Source organism: Moschus berezovskii, chromosome 3 (genome assembly GCF_049115385.1).
Source record: "Moschus berezovskii isolate FMDL1 chromosome 3, NW_MosBer_1.0, whole genome shotgun sequence".
Classification (NCBI taxonomy): Eukaryota; Metazoa; Chordata; class Mammalia; order Artiodactyla; family Moschidae; genus Moschus; species Moschus berezovskii.
In genome coordinates, this window is record NC_142462.1 from 57,708,300 (window position 1) to 57,726,570 (window position 18,271).

Genomic DNA, 18,271 nt, shown 5'->3' on the forward strand with positions numbered 1-18,271 from the left:
CCAAATATTAACAGAAATGACCAGGATAACAGCTTCAGGAAAAAAATTCCAAGAACATTTGCTCTGGGAAAGGTCTCTATAAGAAAAGTTTCCATAGTTAAATCAATTGGCTATATAAGAATTACTTTTCTATCCTGAGAGTGAGTCACAATGCATTTTAACATACTAGAAGATCTAAGAAGTGCGTCTGTAAAGAAAACTGTTTGACTTTCTTTGTATGTGTTAGTTGTTCAGTCATGTCTGACTCTTGAGACCCCATGGACTGCAGCCCACCAGGTTCCTCTGTCCGTGGGATTTTCCAGGCAAGAATACTGGAGTGAGTTGTCACGCCCTTCCCCAGGGAACCTCCCTGACCCAGGAATCGAAGCGGGGTCTCCTGCATTGCAGGCAGATTCTTTCCCATTTGAGCCACCAGGGAAGCCCCTTAGCTTTCTTTAACCCAGGCTTTTCCAAATTTGCTATCATCTGAGGAATCACTGTTCAGTGGAACATCACAGGAATCACCAACTCCTTATGCTTCTGAAATTATCCCCACAACCGTTATTGAGTTTTCAAAATGGAGCATAAATTAACATGCCCTTTGGGAATATGTTATACTTGATCTAGATAATACAGAGAAATCATTTGGCTTTGATGCTGGCAGCCTTTAGGACTACTATCATAATTCTAAAGAATGAGAAAAAAATAGAAAAAAATCTATGATGATAAACTAATGTAAAGTAAGGAATTATCAGGTAAAGCAGTAAAATATACAGCAGGGATCTGTAGTGCTAACAGTCCTGAGCGTTACCTGGGCGTAAGCAACAGCCAGGGTACCCTGAGAAGCTTGCTGCACACACAGGAGAGTAGGGGGTGGGGTGGGGTGGGGTGGTGGTGATACATGGGTGAGAGAGCTGGGTGAGAGAGCTGATACAGGAAACAGAAAAACAAAACAAACGGAAAGCAAAACACATTCATCTGATAGTGAGTCAGTGAAAAACTAGAAAACTATTCAGAAACAATCATATTCTAACTTGTCGATTTCTTCTATATAAATACAAAACTAGAATTTTAAATGTACATCAGTTAGGAATATTACAGTAGCTAAAGTATCCCTCTGTGAGGAAATTGCTTCTTATATCCTTTTTTATCTAGTTGTCTGAAATCAAAACTTAAACAGATTAATGTGAGAATCCGTTTAAAAGATTTCCTCACAGAGGGACACTTTCCAAAAGAAGGCAAGATCTTATCCATCCTTGATGTTCTATTGGTTCAAGTACAATTTTAAATACCCACCATTTTGTGGGCTTCCCTGGTAACTCAGACGTAAAGCATTCATCTACGATCCAGGAGACCCAGGTTCAATCCCTGGGTCGGGAAGATCCCCTGGAGAACAGAATGGCAACCCACTCTAGTATTCTTGCCTGGAGAATCCCATGGACAGAGGAGCCTGGCAGCCCATGGGGTTGCAAAGAATTGGACATGACTGAGCAACTAACACTCACTTTTTCACCATTTTGTTACTTTCCGTAAAGCAATTAATTTACAAATTGTTCTTGTCACCGTGGCTTATTTAAAGCATATTAGAAAAGCACACTAAAATCTATTTCTGAATGTTAACTTATTTCCAATAGGCATTTTTAAAAGTTCAGTAAGCAAATTAAAGGATTATTCAGTATCAAAATATGAAATGAACATCCATCATTTCAGAAAATGACCATGATCTTAATCATGAGAGTTTAATGTTCTTTTTCTTAATGCACTGCTGGGAGGCACCACCTTCATATAATAACAACAATTACCTGTGCTTACACCACAAATGTAATCAAAGAGTTGATGAACTGGCTTCTGAGTAAGTTCAACTAATTTTCGTAGTGTCTGAAGAGCAACCACACCCCTGTAGGAAAAATAAAAGGCAAAAATGAGAATTCCTGTTTTAAGGAAAGCTAATCTATTTACTAAAACAATCCCTGGTTTTCTAGTTTATACGCTAATATGAAAACTAGTAATATAAATTAGCATCAGTTAAAAGTGCCAAAGGTTTCTGGATTGCTTTTGAAAATACAGTATCTAAATAATGGTATTAAAACCTGGGTTACGGCAGCACATTATGAATTTACACTAGTATCTCTTTAAATAAGACAATGAAGATATGGCAATATAAGGTATTTTAGCAGACACTATAACTCTGGAAATTGCTTAAACTCTGTATTCACCAGTTTTGGGATGTCATGCATTGGTTTCTCCACTTACCAACATGGTTGGTAAACCTAGGCTTCTACACATTTCATTTTCTGTAATTCATCAGTCATATTTTTAAGCTTTCTTTTATTTATTCATTTCTTTAAAACTCTCAACTATCTCAAGATAAGGTTCTGCACTAAGGAAGTATTAATTTACACTGCTGACTTTTTTTCATTTCTGAATCCTCACCAAAGGCAGCAAGTAGCTTCAAACGTGAAAGATGAAACAGCCTAGGAGATGCAGGCCAATTCAGGATGTGTGTAACAGGTGGACAATCCTTAATACTGGAGGATATACATACACAATGAAAAGTTTTAATCTCAATACAAGGTATGGAGCAGAGAACACTGTATTAATCAGGTACCATAAAATAAAATTTAGAGTCAAATTGTGCTTTGATATTGCAAGCACAAAGTCACTAGAAAATACTGTATTAATAAAGTAGAAAATGAAAGATTGTTTATTATTAACTGTAGAAATAATGTAAATTTGAAGACAGCTGATAAGATGGTTTATGAGAGAGACACTGCAGATTTAATGTGCCTTTAATGTGAGACATGAAGAATTAAAGATCATGCCGGATAAAATATATTCAACAGTGTGCCCTCCATTATCTTATGAAAAGGAAAATAAAACATGCACACACACACGCACGCATATATATATTCATACAGAAAAAAATATTTGAAGAAAAAAATCAAAATAGTAAAAATAATCTTGGATATGTGAGATATGACTGTTATGTTTGGCTTGTTTCTCTTTATATTTTTTTCTCCCAAGTTTTACTTGTATAAGCCAGAAGAAAACTTTTTAAAATGCAGTATTCATAAAGTAACTCTGGACAAATTTTAAAATCAGTATTATTTCTTGGCCGATTCTATGTTTAATGCTGTACCAGGCTCTCTAAAAGAAACACAGGGCATGGGTTCCTTTTCTCATGAGCCTTCTTATCTTACTTGTTCTATACACATTTCCCATCCTAGCTGTTTTCTCCTAGTCCCCTAAACCAGGGTTTCCCAACAGCAACATCACTGACATTTTGGGCAAGATATTCCTTTGCTGTAGGAACTATTCCAGGCATTGCAGGATATTTAGCACCAACTGTTCTCTTCTCACTAAATTAAAGCAAGGATCCCCCAGTTGTAACAAGGAAAAAATGTCTCCAGACACTGACAAATATTCTCCAGGGGGCAAAATCATCTCCAGTGGAGATAACCACTGGTCTCAACCCACCTCCATCCTAACCAATCTCTGGATTTTCCCAAACGTCTTCACTTCAATTTTCTCCCTGTACTGACTAATAAAACGAAATCCAAATACTCTTTGGTCACAAACTTCTTTCCACTCTATAGATTCCTCACTCTAAACAGACACTTGAATGCTCTTTAAGGTTCTTATTTCAGATTTCAACTCAAATGTTATTTCTTCAAAAACTCACAGTCATGATCACTCTTTAAAACAGCACTGTTATGCTCTATCCCTTCACTCTGCCCTATTTTTCTTTATAGCACACATTATACATTTCTGTTTTTCTAGTTGTTATCTCTTAAGGGAAGAGTAGAGATGGCAGGGAAGTAGAACACAAGCTAGAAATTTTAGGGGAAAAGATTTATAAAACCAAGCCAAAGTGTCTAGCCAACAAATAATAAGGAACTACACAATTAGCAAGCATGGATGGATTGCCAGTAGTAAGAAAGGAGTCTGATGGTGAGACTGGTGAATTTTACCAATTGGTGAAAGGAGATGGTGAAATCTCCTTCTGAGCTAAGAATGCGTTAAATATTTCTTGTGTACACCAGAACGGGCATCTACAAGATGTAGGGAGTCAGGAAGTTACTGATATAGGCTCCTTTTCTAACAATCACCTTATTACTAGCTGTCTAATGTATATAGGTAAGATACACACAATAAAAGAAAGATAACACTACATAACATTGCCAAAATTTTAAGAGAATCATGGTTGATAAACTGTTCTAAACTAGGACAGTTCTAAACTAGAAACTAGTTTGAGAAGATCAAACTAAAACATAAAGACTAGGTCACATTAAAATAAAAGGAAATTCAGGTATATGTTTAAAGAAGTTCTTAGAATTAAAAGTTCTTAGATTGATAAATCAGTAAACCAAAAAAAGCAATTTCATGTTTTACTTTAGAATTTGATTTTTTTTCCTTTTTATTATTTTTTTATTAATTAATTTATTTTTTATTGGAGGCTAATTATTTTACAATATTATATTGGTTGGTTTTGCCATACATTGAAATGAATCCGCCCTGTGAATCAGTTTAAAAAATTCTTACAATTGAACTGATCTATAGGTATTTTTTTTTCAACTGATGTATAACTGCATACCACACTGCACTAGTTTCACATGTACAATGCAATGATTCAACATTTGTATGCACTGCAAAATGACCACCCCACCTGTCACTGTATAAACATTTTTCTTTGTGATGAGAACATTTAAGATTTACTTTAACTACAGTTCCTATGTTGTACATTACATCCCCATGACTTACCTATTTCATACTTGGAAATCTGTACCTTTCACTTCTCTTCACTCATTTCACCCACCCTCTAACCTGCCTTCCATATGGCAACCACCAAGCTCTTCTCTGAGTCTTTGAGTTTTCTCTTGCATTTTTTTTTGTTTCTTATATTTCATATATAAGTAAGATCATTCAGTATTTGTCTTTCCCTGTCTGACTTATTTCACTTAGCAAAATAACCTCAAATTCTACCTACGCTGTCACAAATGACACTTCATTCATTTTTATGGCTAAGTAGTATTCCTGTGTGTGTGCATACACATATCCCTCAAATATTCTTTACCCATTCGTCCATCAACGGACAGACTGTTTCTACATCTTGGCTACTATAAATAACGTTGTAACCAACAAAGGTACACATATCTTTTCAAATTAGTGTTTTCATTTTCGTCTGATAAATACTCAGAAAGTGAAATTGTTGGATAATATGGTAGTTCTATTTTTATTATTTAGGATCTGTAACTTTAAAAAGATCATTTTTCTAATGCATTAATGGACAGAGAGAACAGTCTTATAGTCACCAAGGGGGTGAGGGTTGGGGAGGGATGGAGTGGGAGTTTGGGGTTAGCAGATATAAGATATTATACACACACAACAAAGTCCTACTGAATAGCACAGAGAACTCTCTTCAATATTCTATGATAAACCATAATGGAAAAGAATATATTAAAAAAAGAATGTATGTATGTATAACTGCATCACTTTTGTTATACAGTAAAAATTAAAACATTGCAAATCAATTAACTTCATTAAAAATAATTTTTTAAAAATCATTTTTCTAGATTTACCTGGTTCCTCCACCATCAATTGCGAGAATCCGGATTCCTCTTCCTTTCACTGGATCCACATAGCCAATTAAGGCCAAAATTTCTCTAACTGCAGCCTGTAGAGTTTCATCCTTAATTTGTCGCAGTCGTAGTAAATAAGGAATAATTTTTTCCTATATTGAAAGTAAAGAAATTTTGCTGCTTTTGTCAGAGTGAAAATATATGATTGTTTTTAATCAACACATGTAGATCAACTCATGTAATCAGAATGCCAGTGTTTATTACTTTCTCAGTAATCTTAAATGATAGACTAGCTTTTCACATATTATTGTCAACTAATATCTAGAATGTATTTGTCCTAATATCCAGGCCAAAAATTAACTTCAACCCAAATATTTTTTAAAAGGTTCAGTGCTTAAAAATTAGAGAAAATGCCATTTGCTTAACACAAATTTACAAGGTACTGTCATAACAAAAGGTTAATGTAATATACTTCGTACAATATTTTGTCCGAATCCTAAAGACAATGAAATTGCTTCATAGCAATTATTGGAAATTAAACTTATTATTAACAGAAAAAAATAAACCAACTCGTGTATACTGCATATGGAATACAAGGGTAGCTCATTGTGAAATATGAACAAGTGGTAATAAATAAAACTAAGGTAGAAGGCAAAGAGTGACCATTACAAACAAGTAATTAAACAAACCTAGGACCTCAAGATTCTGAGCATTCAACTTTATATTGTTGATCAAAGGCAGGAGATTAAATAAATCCTAGGGGTTCTATGTTGAGTTTACCTGAGATTCTCTAGCTACTATATACTTTTCAGCACCCCAAGTTTAAGAGAACAATTGAGTCACAGCTATACTTGTACTTTGCTGTTGTTCAGTCGCTCAGTCATGTCCAAATTTTTACGACCCCCTGGACTGCGGCATGCCAGACTTCCCTGTCGTTCAGTAAATCAAGTGACTTCACAATGCTGCAGTCATTTTGTCTACTATGATAAATCAGATCTGGAAGGGGGATAACTGCTGGGAAGTATAACTTTTCTTCCTTTGAGACACTTGCTGATTTGGGGAAGAAAAAAAGGACTGAAAAGCTGGGCTTGGTTCAGACAGCGGGCCATGAATGGAGGCCAGAGAAATCAGCTGAGCATTTAGAACCTCAAAGGTTTGGAGCCACAATACTGAAGCCTTGAGGGGCCTCAATCACATGACTGGTTTCACCTCAAGACATTTGCTAGATTCTTTATGTGGAATGACAAATTCAAAAGCTAGAATGAAAAACTCTGAATCAGTTCAGTTTAGTTCAGTCGCTCAGTCGTGTCCGACTCTTTGCGACCCCATGAATCACAGCACGCCAGGCCTCCCTGTCCATCACCAACTCCCGGAGTTCACTCAAACTCATGTCCATCGAGTCGGTGATGCCATCCAGCCATCTCATTCTCGGTCGTCCCCTTCTCCTCCCGCCCCCAATCCTTCCCAGCATCAGTCTTTTCCAGTGAGTCAACTCGTCGCATGAGGTGGCCAAAGTATTGCAGTTTCAGCTTTAGCATCAGTCCTTCCAATGAACACCCAGGATTGATCTCCTTTAGAATGGACTGGTTGGATCTCCTTGCAGTATAAGGGACTCTCAAGAGTCTTCTCCAACACCACAGTTCAAAAGCATCAATTCTTCGGCGCTCAGCTTTCTTCACAGTCCAACTCTCACATCCATACATGACCACGGGAAAAACCATAGCCTTGACTAGACGGACCTTTGTTGGCAAAGTAATGTCTCTGCTTTTTAATACACTGTCTAGGTTGGTCATAACTTTCCTTCCAAGGAGTAAGCGACTTTTAATTTCACGGCTGCAATCAGCATCTGCAGTGATTCTGAATATGAGAATGGAATTTTCCATAGTTTTGAGATTTTAGTGGTCAAGAGGGTGGTGGTGGTAGAGAACACGTCAGGTTCTCAACTAAAAGTCCTAGAAAAATATACCCTAAAAACAGGGTAAACTAGAGGTGTCAGCCAATTGTAAGCCAGCCATGACCCAGCTCTGACCCCAACTTAACTGAAGCTATCAGTGCCTCACTCTCTATGTCAAGTAAAGGAACAAACAGACTATCTCTGGAAAAAGAAATCATCTGATATAATCTAGATCCTATGTAATTTTTTAAAATTTACAACATCCAGCATCCAAGAAAAATTATAAGGTGTGTGAATCTGGTACCAAACAACCAAACACCAAAAGGTGATCTTGATATTATTAAAATAAAAATAACAAAAATAAAATTACTATCCCCAAACATACGTGTATGTGTATTGTGCATGTGCTTAGTCCTGTCCGACTTTTTGCAACCCTATGAACTGCAGTCCACCAGGCTCCTCTGTCCAGGGAATTCTCCAGACAAGAAGACTGGAGTGAGTTGCCATTTCCTACTCAGGGCATCTTCCCTACCCAGGGATCAAACCCAAATCTCTCACATACCTAGGAATTAAATTTTCAAAAAAATCTAACAAAAGATATACGAGACACCTACACTGAAAAGTTTTTAAATATTGAGTGCCCTGGTTCAAATATTTGTGTCTTCTCAATATTTCTTATGTTGAAATCTTAACTCTCCCAAAATGACAGGAAGTGAAGCCTTTGGGATGTACTTGGTCATGAGGGTGGAGCCTTTATGAATGAGATTAGTGCCCTTACGAAAGAGGCTCCAGAGAGATCCCTTGGAGACTCCACTAGGTGAGGACACAGTGAGAAAGCACCCGCTGTGAACCAGGAAGAGGGCCATCATCAGAGAGCAATCATGCTGGCACCTTGATTTTGAACTTCCAGCTTTCAGAATTCTGAGAAATAACTGTCTGCTGTTTCTAAGCTACCCAGTTGGTGGCATTTTGTTACAACACAGCATCCCTAATAGACGAAGACGTTGAGGAAAAATAAAAACAGCCCAAATAAATGGAAGACGACACGATTTTCAAGGCTTGGAAGACAATACTGTAAAGACTTAATTCACCACAATTACTCCATAAACTTAATGTAATCGCAGGATGATTTTCTTATTTTTATATTTTTTTGATAATATCAAATTCCCCAAGAAAAAGAAATGCAGAAAAAAAAATGGTTGTCTGAGGAGGACTTACATATACCTGAGGAAAGAAGAGAAGTGAAAGACAAAAGAGAAAAGGAAAGATACACCCATCTGAATTCAGAGTTCCAAAGAAAAGAAAGGAGAGATAAGTCTTCCTAAGTGAACAATGCAAAGAAATAGAGGAAACCAATAGAACGGGAAAGACTAGAGATCTCTTCAGGAAAGTTAGAGATATCAAGGGAACATTTCATGCAAAGATGGGCACAAAAAGACAGAAATGGTGCGGACTGAACAGAAGCAGAAGATATTAAGAAGAGGTGGCAAGAACACACAGAAGAACTACATAAAAGAGATCTTAATGACCTGGATAACAATGATGGTGTAATCACTCACCTAGAGTCAGACATCCTGGACTGTGAAATCAAATGAGCCTTAGGAAATATTACTACAAACAAAGTTAGTGGAGGTGATGCAATTCCAGCTGAGTTACTTCAAATCCTAAAAGATGATTTTGTGAAAGTGCTGTACTCAATATGCCAGTGAATTTGGAAAACTCAGCAGTGGCCACAGACCTGGAAAAGGTCAATTTTCATTTCAATCCCAAAGGACAATGCCAACGATGTTCAAGCTATTGCACAATAGCACTCATTTCACATCCAGTAAGGTTATGCTCAAAATCCTCCAAGCTAGGCTTCAACAGTATGTGAACCAAGAACTTCAAGATGTTCAAGTTGGAATTAGAAAATGCAGAGGAACCAGAGATCAAGTTGCCAACATCTGCTGGGTCATAGAAAAAGCAAGAGAATTGCAGAATAACATCTACTTCTACTTCATTGACAACACTAAAGCCTTAGACTGGGTGAATCACAATGAAGTGTGGAAAATTCTGAAGGAGATGGGAGTAACAGACCACCTTACCTGGCTCCTGAGAAACCTGTATGCAGGTCAAGAAGCAACAATGAGAACCAAACACGGGATAATAGACTGGTTCCCAATTGGGAAAGGAGTGTGTCAAGCCTGTATATTGTCATCCTGCTTATTTAACTTATATACAGAGCATATCATGTGAAATGCTGGGCTGAATGAAGCACAAGCTGGAATCAAGATTTCTGGGAGGAGTATCAATAACCTCAGATATGTAGAAGACAACACCCTTACAGCAGAAAGCAAAGAGGAACTAAAGAGCCTCTTGATAAAGGTTAAAGAGGAGACTAAAAAAGCTGCCTTAAAACTCAACATTCAAAAAACAAAGATCATAGCATCCAGTCCCAACACTTCATGGCAAACAGATGGGCAAACAATGGAAATAGTGAAAGACTTTATTTTCTTGGGCTCCAAAATCAATGTGGACAGTGACTGCAGGCAAGATATTAAAAGATGCTTGCTCCTTGAAAGAAAAGCTACGACAAACCTAGTCAGTGTATTAAAAAAAAAGAGACATTACTTTGCCAACAGATGTCCATATAGTCAAAGCTATCGTTTTTCCAATAGTCAGTACAGATGTGAGAGTTGGACCATAAAGAAGGCTGAGAACCGAAGAATTGATGTTTTTGAACTATGGTGTTGGAGAAGATTCTTTAGAGTCCCTTGGACTGCAAGGAGATCAAACAAGTCAATCCTAAAGGAAATCAATCCTGAATACTCATTGGAAAGACTGACGCTGAAGCTCTGATACTTTGGCCACCTGATGCGAACAGCCAACTCTGGAAAAGTCCCTGATGCTGGTAAACATAGAAGGCAGGAGGAGAAAGGGACGGTAGAGGATGAGATGATTGAATGGCATCACCAACTCTAAGTCTCAGCAAGCTCCATGAGATGGTGAGGGACAAGGAATCTTGGCGTGCTGCAATCCATGGGTTCCAGGGCATTGCACAAAACTGAGCAACTGAACAACAACAAAGCTGATTCTAAAATTTATACAGAAGCACAAGTGCCAAGAATAACTAAGCCAATTATTAAGAGGAAGAACAATGCTGGAAGATTTACACTACAGACAGCACATTTATTACAAAGCTACAATAAACTGGGCTTCCCTAGTAGTTCAGATGGTAAAGCATCCACATGCAATGCAAGAGAGCCAGGTTTGATCCCTAGGTTGGGAAGTTCCCCTGGAGAAGGAAATGGCAACCCAATCCAGTATTCCTGCCTGGAGAATTCCATGGACAGAGGAGCCTGGTGGGCTACAATCCATGGGGTTGCAAAGAGTCGGACACGACTGAGCAACTAACACACACAATAAATTAGACAGTACAATATTAAAACAAGGATAAACAATGTATTAACAGAAAAGACTACAGTGTTGAAAAATATATCCATAAATAATCACCTGATATATGATCAAACTCTTCAATAAATGGTGCCAGGTCAACTGAATATAGGCATTTCACAAAATCAAGGCTCCTACTTCACACTATACAATCAAACCTATTCTAGATGAATAGTATATATGTATAAGTGAAAGCAATAAAGTTTCAGAAGCAAACACAGGATAAATCTTTGCCTGATTTTAAAACAGGCAAAGATTTCTTAAATAGGATACAAAGTGCTAATCATAAGGAACATATTTATAAACTGTAGTATATTAAAATTAAGAACATCTACTCATCAAAAACCATTAGAAAGAGTGAAAGGTAACCCACAGAGTAGGCGAATATATTTATAAGATACATACATGTATAACATATACATATGTTATAATATATAAAGACATATCCATAATTGATAAAGAAAATTTCCAGGTCAAATAGAAAAATAGAAAAAGCTGATCAACCCAATGGAAAAACGAGCAGACCTGGACTAGGCACTTCATGAGGGCAGTAAACAGTTCAGCTCAGTCACTCAGTCATGTCCAACTCTTTGCAACCCCATGGACTGAAGCACGCCAGGCTTCCCTGTCCATCACCAACTCCTGGAGCTTGCTCAAACTCATGTCCAATGAAGTTGGCGATGCCATCTAACCTTCTCACCCTCTCTCGTCCCCTTTTCCTCCTGACATCAATCTTTCCCAGCATCAGGGTCTTTTCTAATGAGTCAATTCTTCGCATCAAATGGCCAAAGTATTGGAGCTTCAGCTTCTGCTGCTGCTAAGTCACTTAAGTCGTGTCTGACTGTGTGTGACCCCACAGACGGAAGCCCACCAGGCTCCCCCGTCCCTGGGATTCTCCAGGCAAGAACACTGGAGTGGGTTGCCATTTCCTTCTCCAATGTGTGAAAGTGAAAAAGTGAAGTCGCTCAGTCGTGTCCGACCCTTAGCGACCCCATGGACTGCAGCCTACCAGGCGCCTCCATTCATGGGATTTTCTAGGCAAGAGTACTGGAGTGGCTTGCCATTGCCTTCTCTTTACAGCTTCAGCAGTAAACAAATGGCCAATAAACACTGGAGAGCTGCTGGACTTCACAGTTACCAGAGAAGTACAAATTAAAGCCACAATTTAAATCACTAAACATCTAACAAAATGGCTAAAATAAGAAGATAATATAAGGCATTGGAGAGGAGGAAGCATAACCAGAAGGCTCATACAATCCTGGTCAAAGTATCAACTGATAAAAGCACTTTGCAAAATCATCTGGCAATATACACTAATATGAGAACAGGCATACTCTATAAGCAGGACTACTGTTGCTGCTGTTGCTTAGTTGCTTCAGTCGTGTCCAACTGTGCAACTCTATCGACTGCAGCCTGCCAGGAACCTCTGTTCATGGGATTCTCTATGCAAGAACAATGGAGTGGGTTGCCACATCCCCCTCCAGGGTATCTTCACAACCTAGGGATGAAACCTTGGTCTGCCTCACTGCAGGCAGATTCTTTATTGGTGAGCCACCAGAGAAGCCCAAGCAGGATTACCACTCTTATGTTTTCCAAAAGATACATCCCAGAAGTACTATTCCTAAATATTTCCAAAGAGGAAGCTATCCAAATGTCCACTACGCTGCACTGTATTCATACAACAGAATACCTAACAATGAGAATAAATGTTTCCTTGCTACACACATCAGTATAGAAGGTTCTCACAAACATAATGCTGATGGGGGTAGGGGGACATAAAAGAGTACATTCTGTATCATTCCACTTATATAACAAGCAGAAAGAGGTACTACTAATCTACACTGCTAGAAAAATGGTTAATCTTTTTAAAGGCAACGATTGGAAGAGGGCATAAAGAGGCTTTTGGAAACATTCTGTTTCTTAACTGCATGGTTGTTTTATCAGTTCAGTTCACTCCGTAGTGATCGACTCTTTGTGACCCCATGAATCGCAGCACACGAGGCAGGCCTCCCTGTCCATCACCAACTCCCAGAGTTCACTCAGACTCATGTCCATCGAGTCGGTGATGCCATCCAGCCATCTCATCCTCTGTCGTCCCTTTCTCCTCCTGCCCGCGATCCCTCCCAGCATCAGGGTCTTTTCCAATGAGTCAATTCTTCGCATGAGGTGGCCAAAGTATTGGAGTTTCAGCTTTAGCATCAGTCCTTCCAATGAACACCCAGGACTCATCTCCTTTAGAATGGACTGGTTGGATCTCCTTGCAGTACAAGGGACTCTCAAGAGTCTTCTCCAACACGACAGTCCAAAAGCATCAATTCTTTGGCAATCGGCTTTCTTCACATCCATACATGACCATGGGAAAAACCATAGCCTTGACTAGATGGACCTTCGTTGGCAAAGTAATATCTCTGCTTTTTAATATGCTATCTAGGTTGGTCATAACTTTCCTTCCAAGGAGTAAGCGTCTTTTAATTTCATGGCTGCAATCAGCATCTGCAGTGATTTTGGAGCCCAAGAAAATAAAGTCTGACACTGTTTCCACTGTTTCCCCATCTATTTCCCATGAAGAGATGGGACCAGATGCCATGATCTTAGTTTTCTGAATGTTGAGCTTCAAGCCAACCTTTTCACTCTCCTCTTTCACTTTCATCAAGAGGCCTTTGAGTTCCTCTTCACTTTCTGCCATAAGGGTGGTGTCATCTGCATATCTGAGGTTAGTGATATTTCTCCCGGCAATCTTGATTTCAGCTTGTGCTTCTTCCAGCCCAGTGTTCCTCATGATGTACTCTGCATATAAGTTAAATAAGCAGGGTGACAATATACAGCCTTGACATACTCCTTTTCCTATTTGGAACCAGTCTGTTGTTCCATGTCCAGTTCTAACTGTTGCTTCCTGACCTGCATACAGGTTTCTCAAGAGGCAGGTCAGGTGGTCTGGTATTCCCATCTCTTTCAGAATGTTCCACAGTTTATTGTGATCCACACAGTCAAAGGCTTTGGCATAGTCAATGAAGCAGAAATAGATGTTTTTCTGGAACTCTTTGGCTTTCTCCATGATCCAGCGGATGTTGGCAATTTGATCTCTGGTGCCTCTGCCTTTTCTAAAACCTGCTTGAACATCTGGAGGTCCACGGTTCACGTACTGCTGAAGCCTGGCTTGGAGAATTTTGAGCATGACTTTACTAGCGTGTGAGATGAGTGCAATTGTGTGGTAGTTTGAGCATTCTTTGGCATTGCCTTGCTTTGGGATTGGAATGAAAACTGACCTTTTCCAGTCCTGTGGCCACTGCTGAGTCTTCCAAATTTGCTGGCATATGGAGTGCAGCACTTTCACAGTATCATCTTTCAGGATTTGAAATAGCTCAACTGGAATTCCATCACCTCCACTAGCTTTGTTCGTAGTGATGCTTTCTAAGGCCCACTTGACTTCACATTCCAGGATGTCTGGCTCTAGGTAAGTGATTACACCATCGTGATTATCTGGGTCGTGAAGCTCTTGTTTGTACAGTTCTCCTGTGTATTCTTGCCACCTCTCCTTAATATCTTCTGCTGCTGTTAGGTCCCTACCATTTCTGTCCTTTATCGAGCCCATCTTTGCATGAAATGTTCCTTTGGTATCTCTAATTTTCTTGAAGAGATCTCTAGTCTTTCCTATTCTGTTGTTTTCCTCTATTTCTTTGCATTGACCACTGAGGAAGGCTTTCTTATCTCTCCGTGCTATTCTTTGGAACTCTGCATTCAGATGTTTATATCTTTCCTTTTCTCCTTTGCTTTTGGCTTCTCTTCTTTTCATAGCTACTTGTAAGGCCTTCTCTGACAGTCATTTTGCTTTTTTGCATTTCTTTTCCATGGGGATGGTCTTGATCCCTATCTCCTGTACAATGTCACGAACCTCCTATAGATGTGTTCAATTTTTGAAAATTAATGGAGCTGTACATAGTATGTATATTTTCTCTTTATAATATTTTTACAAAAATTTCAAAAAAGACACAAGAAACAGCGTGAAGGGTACCCTACTAGTCAAAGTTAAAATAAATTACACATTAAAAAAAAAGGATGAGGGAAAGATTATGAAAACACAACTTATGAAAAATTATGAGTTCATAATGATAATAAAAAGAAAGAAAAAAAAACGCCAAGGATTCATCTCACCATTGAAGCAGCTTTTAGAGCAAACTCTTTACTTTGAAAACTGGTGACTAAGCAGAAAGAAATTATGTGTTTTTTTTTACTTTTCCTGCAACACTGATTTCTGAGAGTAACCAAATAGCTTTAGCTGGGTGAAGAAAGCTTTACTTTTTCAGGAAAATGTCAATTATAAGGCACAAGGAATGACAGAATTAGAAATTTATCATTCTGCAACCCTAATAAAATGACAAGTTTTGGAAACAATTAGGTTAACAGCTGGTGGACTAATACTTCTAGCCTAACTGTACAGTGAGAAGACAGGACTGTAATCTTCCAAACTCAGTGGCCAACCTTAGCATTACTAACTGTTGTTCAACCAATTATGTTTTGACACGATGCAATATGAGGTGCATAATATCATCTACAGTGTGCTCCAACAAGAAAACGCTCAAATTCCAATGTGCAAGAAACAAAAAGGAAGAAGGAATATATCAACAATAACAACGAAAAGGAAGCCAGTTAAATTTGGAAGGTTAGCCACTCTACAAGAAAATATATACCACATTTCTCCAAAGTATTGAAAGGTCCCTAGATTTAAAGTCAGTTATGAGTTCTCAAAGTTTCTATTAACAAAACAGGTCATAACAGACTAAAACTGAAAACTATCCAGAAATCCATCGACACTACCATGAGTAAATAAGCTGCAATAAATTCACACAATGGAATACAAAAGAAACAAGAATGAATGGCCTGCAACTACCCACAACAATGTAAAAGTTTCCTATCAGTGTGCTGAGTGACAGAAACAACAGTTTACATAATGTACAAAAACAGACAAAACTAATTTGTGATCCCTTTTTTGGGAGACTGACTGAAACGGGGTCCAGGGGAGACTTCTGAAGTGCTGACAGATTCTGCTCTTCCTCTGGGTGCTGGCTACGTGAAGGTGTATGGAAACTCATTGAGCTTTATACTTATAAGTGCATGTGTATCACACTTCAGTAAAATATTTTTCTTAAAAGTTCTTTAAAGTATGCATCTTTATCTTCTTAGAGGTTTGCTTTCAGTGTATCACCCAAATGTTAAAATGACTTAAAAGCATATCCATATTTGGAAGACTTATCTTTTAGGTAAGAGATGACACATATATGAAAGATAATTTCAAATTCTATGAACATGATATTCTAAAGGTTAGCTATTATATGTCAGAGAAGGCAATGGCAAGCCACTCCAGTACTATTGCCTAGAAAATCCCATGGATGGAGGAGCCTGGTAGGCTGCAGTCCATGGGGTCGCTAAGGGTCAGACATGATTGAGCGACTTCACTTTCACACATTGGAGAAGGAAATGGCAACCCACTCCAGTGTTCTTGCCTGGAGAATCCCAGGGATGGGGGAGCCTAGTGGGCTTCCGTCTATGGGGTCACGAAGAGTCGGACACGACTGAAGTGACTTAGCAGCAGCAACAGCAGCAGCTATTATATGTACTGTATGAAATTTCAGAGGGAAAATTAATTTAAAACGTATAACTTTTTGGCAAGATTGTTATCAAACTGTTGTACAGAAGAACTGTACAAAAAAGATCTCCACGACCAAGATAGTCACGATAATGTGATCACTGACCTAGAGCAAGACATCTTGGAATGTGAAGTCAAGTGGGCCTTAGAAAGCATCACTACGAACAAAGCTAGTGGAGGTGATGGAATTCCAGTTGAGCTATTTCAAATCCTGAAAGATGATGCTGTGAAAGTGCTGAACTCAATATGCCAGGAAATTTGGAAAACTCAGCCGTGGCCACAGGACTGGAAAAGGTCAGTCTTCATTCCAGTCCCAAAGAAAGGCAATGCCAAAGAATGCTCAAACTACCACACAATTGCACTCATCTTACACGCTAGTAAAGTCATGCTCAAAATTCTCCAAGCCAGGCTTCAGTAATATGTGAACTGTGAACTCCCAGATGTTTAAGCAGGTTTTAGAAAAGGCAGAGGCACCAGAGATCAAATTGCCAACATCCGCTGGATCATGGAGAAAGCAAGAGAGTTCCAGAAAAACATCTATTTCTGCTTCATTGACTATGCCAAAGCCTTTGACTGTGTGGATCACAATAAACTGTGGAACATTCTGAAAGAGATGGGAATACCAGACCACCTGACCTGCCTCTTGAGAAACCTGTATGCAGGTCAGGAAGCAACAGTCAGAACTGTACATGGAACAACAGACTGGTTCCAAATAGGAAAAGGAGTATGTCAAGGCTGTATATTGTCACCCTGCTTATTTAACTTATATGCAGAGTACATCATGAGGAACACTGGGCTGGAAGAAGCACAAATTGGAATCAAGATCGCTGGGAGAAATATCAATAACCTCAGATATGCAGATGACACCACCCTTATGGCAGAAAGTGAAGAGGAACTCAAAAGCCTCTTGAGGAAAGTGAAAGAGGAGAGTGAAAAGGTTGGCTTGAAGCTCAACATTCAGAAAACAAAGATCATGGCATCTGGTCCCATCATTTCATGGGAAACAGATGGAAAAACAGTGGAAACAGTGTCAGACTTTATTTTTTTGGGCTCCAAAATCACTGTGGATGCTGACTGCAGCCATGAAATTAAAAGACGCTTACTCCTTGGAAGGAAAGTTATGACCAACCTTGATAGTACAATAAAAAGCAGAGACACTACTTTGCCAACCAAGGTCCGTCTAGTTAAGGTTATGGTTTTTCCCGTGGTCGTGTATGGATGTGAGAGTTGGACTGTGAAGAAAGCTGATCGCCGAAGAATTGATGCTTTTGAACTGTGGTGTTGGAGAAGACTCTTGAGAGTCCCTTGGACTGCAAGGAGATCCAACCAGTCCATTCTAAAGGAGATCAGTCCTGGGTGTTCATTGGAAGGACGGATGCTAAAGCTGAAACTCCAATACTTTGGCCACCTCATGCGACAAGCTGACTCACTGGAAAAGACTCTGATGCTGGAAAGGTTGGGGGTGGGAGGAGAAGGGGACGACCGAGAATGAGATGGCTGGATGGCATCACCGACTCTGTAGACATGAGTTTGAGTGAACTCCGGGAGTTGGTGATAGACAGGGAGGCCTGGCGTGCTGTGATTCATGGGGTTGCAGAGAGTCGGACACAACTGAGCGACTGAACTGAACTGAAGTTAACTGACAATTTTTGGACGGCAAGTAAAAAATAAGCACTGATGGATCTCTAACAAAATATTAACACTATCTATTCTTTATATGACATGTCCAAATTGTTAATTATA

General features: G+C 39.0%; 1 protein-coding gene across 4 annotated transcripts in view; it reads right to left on the reverse strand.

The window, feature by feature from the left end:
• Positions 1 to 18,271, reverse strand: part of PNPLA8 (patatin like domain 8, phospholipase A2) — a 47,740-nt gene that overhangs the window by 19,125 nt on the left and 10,344 nt on the right. For all 4 annotated transcript variants that reach the window (XM_055420795.2, XM_055420796.2, XM_055420794.2 and 1 more), the window contains exons 4-5: positions 5,559 to 5,710; positions 1,782 to 1,876 (exon numbers count right to left, since the gene is read on the reverse strand). In XM_055420795.2, the coding sequence (XP_055276770.2) occupies positions 1,782 to 1,876; positions 5,559 to 5,710 (247 nt within the window). The remainder of the gene's footprint in view (positions 1 to 1,781; positions 1,877 to 5,558; positions 5,711 to 18,271) is intronic.